Consider the following 3,141-nt stretch of genomic DNA (forward strand, 5'->3'; position numbering starts at 1 on the left):
AATTGCTTATTTAATTCAGTGTGTTAAGTCAAAGCGAAGAGCATCAAGGTGTGATGTGGGCTCTGGTGTTCTTTTTATTAGAGCACGCAGAAGATACTCCACCAGATACGGAAGCACCGGCCGTGTTAGAATTAGTTCTCACTTTACTTACATCGCAAAATATTTCTTATAGTTTGCATCAAACCCTTTTGCAGGTATATTAATGTGTGCTCGTGTAAATATTAATTTTTTAAACGCATGTAAACGCTTATACGTTAATTTTTTATATAATTTTGTTTTCACATAATATGATATAGGGACTCGAACGACTCGTAGCAACGAAAAGTGTGATTGGAAAGGTTGCCGAGCAAATAGTAAAAGTTGCGATCGATCGTTTAAAACAGCCTAGTCCTATGTTATCGTTACCCGCCTTGCAATTATTATTGACTTGCATGTATACGGAATCATCCGATAGATTGAATCAACTAAAAACAGAGGAACCATTACCAGATATTGAACCGGAAACACTAGTTCGATCTATAGAACGTACTTCTGCAATTTTCGATAAAATTAGAAGGGGACATTCTATGGAAGTGGAACTTTTATGTACAGTCTTATCCGGCGTGCTTGCTGATTTCTTTCCACCTTTAGAAATTTTAACTAAAGTTATAGGAGAATTTTTATCGCCGCAACAACCTCACCCACGATTACTTTCCGCTGTTGTATTTAAGGTTTGTATCATTAATGATCAATGGGTAACAACGTAATAAAATAAATTAATAATCATGCGATTATATAAGTATATTTGTAAATTACAATTGTGAACAATTTAAAATAATAAAATAATTCTTTATAGGTTTGCGAAAGAGCATGCACTTGCGCGCAAATGGAACTTCTCCAAGACTGGGTTGTATTTAGTTTACCAAACTTTATTCAAAGTTTGCCAATTACGATGTCGACGTGGTGCTTATCTTGTTTTTTTATTAGTACATCTACGAATCATTGGTTAAGAGCATTGTATCCTTTTGTATTTTTTATAATTTTTCATTAATTAATTTCATTTATCGTAAATTTCCTTAACGTTTTATTTAGATTTCCTTATATTCAATCCAGAATAGGAAAACACGAATACGAGGATAAAAAGATATTATGCATTGCTGCTTCTGATTTCTATCGTAAGGTAATATATAATTTTATAATAAAAATAATCAAAATAATAAATTTTACGATATTAATAATAATAATATTTTTTTCAATAGTTATCTAAGGAAACTCAAAAGAAGGCTTTTGTGGAAACTTTTGAAGCAGCAGCAAAAGAACCTGGAACTCCGTTTAGTGACATTTTAGCGTCTTTTTAGCTAGTCTTATCATTGATTGTTTTATCATTGATTGATATAAGAAAGTTAAAATCAATCAAAACAAGAAGTTTTCATTCAGAAGTTGTAATTATGTTCTTAATTCTCTTTGTAAATTGATGTACAATCATTACGCGACATAGATTTATCGCGTGTACAGTTATATGTGTATGTGATGATATTTATTTTACATCGTGTCCTATTGAAAAGAGATAACATGTTTATGATAAACAATATTTTTTAAACATTTCATGTCTATGTATTTTGAATGATACCTTTCCTTATAAAGTAGAAAAAAATGAAATAAGTTCTCTATATTAATTAGACATTTTGGTTGTCTTTTTGGATTTCCATCTATTTTCTTTTATATAGAAGAATAAATGAATGGTACCATAGTAGAATATTTCAACAAAGGATAAAACACTAGCTCCCAGAAATAATCCTGCTGCTCCTCCAATACTAGCTGTAATGTAAGATATATATTAATAAAAACTTTTATTAGTTCAGTAAATCATTTAGTTTTGAGAAAGATTTGAAAAATTTTTTTTATATTATTCTTCCTTTTTTTTTTTTAATTTTTTAATTTTAACAATTATCAAAATAACACAAATGTATATACACATATATATATATTCTTATATTTCTGATATAATATTGAACTATAATTTAGAATTATTTTTTTATTATTTTACTTAATTTTAATTATAGAATTTGACCTCTTTTGTATTTACTTCTTTGAATTATCATATTTTTAGGAAATGAACATATAAAGATACGAAAATATATAAAAAAAAAATATTCTAGACTTTAAAAATATTTCCATACATACTTAGTAAATCAGTAAAGCCATATAACAGTGATCTGTAATAAATGATTTGTGGAAGTTCAGTAATCATAATTATTGCATTTGTTTTTATTTCCATTTGTTCTCTGAAATAATTTCAATTTTAACAAATTTTATTTATTTTATTTATATATTTCTTATTTTTTTTATCCTAATATCCTAATATAAATTAAATTTAATAAATACATGTTAGTATCTTCGATATTTTTGATTTGATAGGAAACGATATCGCAGTTTGAAATGCACTTGCAAAAAAAAGGATATTCGTATAGAAAAAGCTTCTTTCTTATATTACCGATGCAACGAAGTTGCGTTGCATTGCACGTGTTTACACCATCTGCAAATATTAAAAAATTTTTCATTTATATTTAATCACGTCATACTGATTTTAACGTGGTTTACCAATGGGCCTGGCAAAATGGGGACGGCAATTGCAATTATCTTGTATTATTTTCATTCTGCATTCTATGATGCACATATTTTTTGTATAAACTGGCCATGTTTTTAAACCGCCATCGCCGAAAAATTTACATTTTCTTTGACGAATAGAGAGCTCTTGAACATTCGGTTTCGTCTGAATCTGTGACGCAAATATCATATTTCTGTAAATTTTCTTCGCATGTGTTCGTATCATAGAAATGTCGTACGTTATTAATTCGAAAGGATCAGACACGGTGAACTGAGAAAAGAAAAAAATTAATTATATTACCATCATCTATGATTTTCAAAATGGATAGAAACATTCATTTGTATTCCCACCGTAGCATCGAAAGGTATATTAAAATTTTCTATTAAAGTATCGATGGACGTATCGTAATTTTGAAGATCATCAGGTATAGGAATCGTGGTCCAATTATTATTTTTCCAATAGCTTGCATAAAAGATTATATTTATAATCATTCGATCGAAGAATTATTTGTTGTTATTATTACTAAAAAAAAAAAAAAAAAAAAAAAAAAAAAA

General features: G+C 27.9%; 2 protein-coding genes across 4 annotated transcripts in view; one reads left to right on the top strand and one right to left on the bottom strand.

Moving 5' to 3' along the window:
• LOC102680087 (huntingtin) overlaps positions 1 to 1,584 on the top strand; it is a 10,587-nt gene extending 9,003 nt beyond the window's left edge. For 2 of the 3 annotated variants that reach the window (XM_006618282.2, XM_006618283.2), the window contains 5 exons: positions 20 to 194; positions 297 to 710; positions 836 to 996; positions 1,072 to 1,159; positions 1,239 to 1,584. In XM_006618282.2, coding sequence (XP_006618345.1) covers positions 20 to 194; positions 297 to 710; positions 836 to 996; positions 1,072 to 1,159; positions 1,239 to 1,337 — 937 coding nt within the window. In that variant the 3' untranslated portion in view covers positions 1,338 to 1,584. Of the gene's footprint in view, positions 1 to 19; positions 195 to 296; positions 711 to 835; positions 997 to 1,071; positions 1,160 to 1,238 lie in introns of those variants that run through there. The other variant, XM_031511753.1, reaches the window with a different exon arrangement.
• Positions 1,406 to 3,141, bottom strand: part of LOC102679957 (pickpocket protein 19-like) — a 2,906-nt gene continuing 1,170 nt past the window's right edge. The window contains exons 4-9 of the mRNA XM_031511761.1: positions 2,938 to 3,075; positions 2,581 to 2,857; positions 2,365 to 2,515; positions 2,164 to 2,264; positions 1,610 to 1,797; positions 1,406 to 1,533 (exon numbers count right to left, since the gene is read on the bottom strand). Coding sequence (XP_031367621.1) covers positions 1,652 to 1,797; positions 2,164 to 2,264; positions 2,365 to 2,515; positions 2,581 to 2,857; positions 2,938 to 3,075 — 813 coding nt within the window. The 3' untranslated portion in view covers positions 1,406 to 1,533; positions 1,610 to 1,651. The remainder of the gene's footprint in view (positions 1,534 to 1,609; positions 1,798 to 2,163; positions 2,265 to 2,364; positions 2,516 to 2,580; positions 2,858 to 2,937; positions 3,076 to 3,141) is intronic.

The sequence above is a fragment of the Apis dorsata genome, unplaced genomic scaffold, assembly GCF_000469605.1.
Source record: "Apis dorsata unplaced genomic scaffold, Apis dorsata 1.3 scaffold_347, whole genome shotgun sequence".
NCBI classification, from domain to species: domain Eukaryota; kingdom Metazoa; phylum Arthropoda; class Insecta; order Hymenoptera; family Apidae; genus Apis; species Apis dorsata.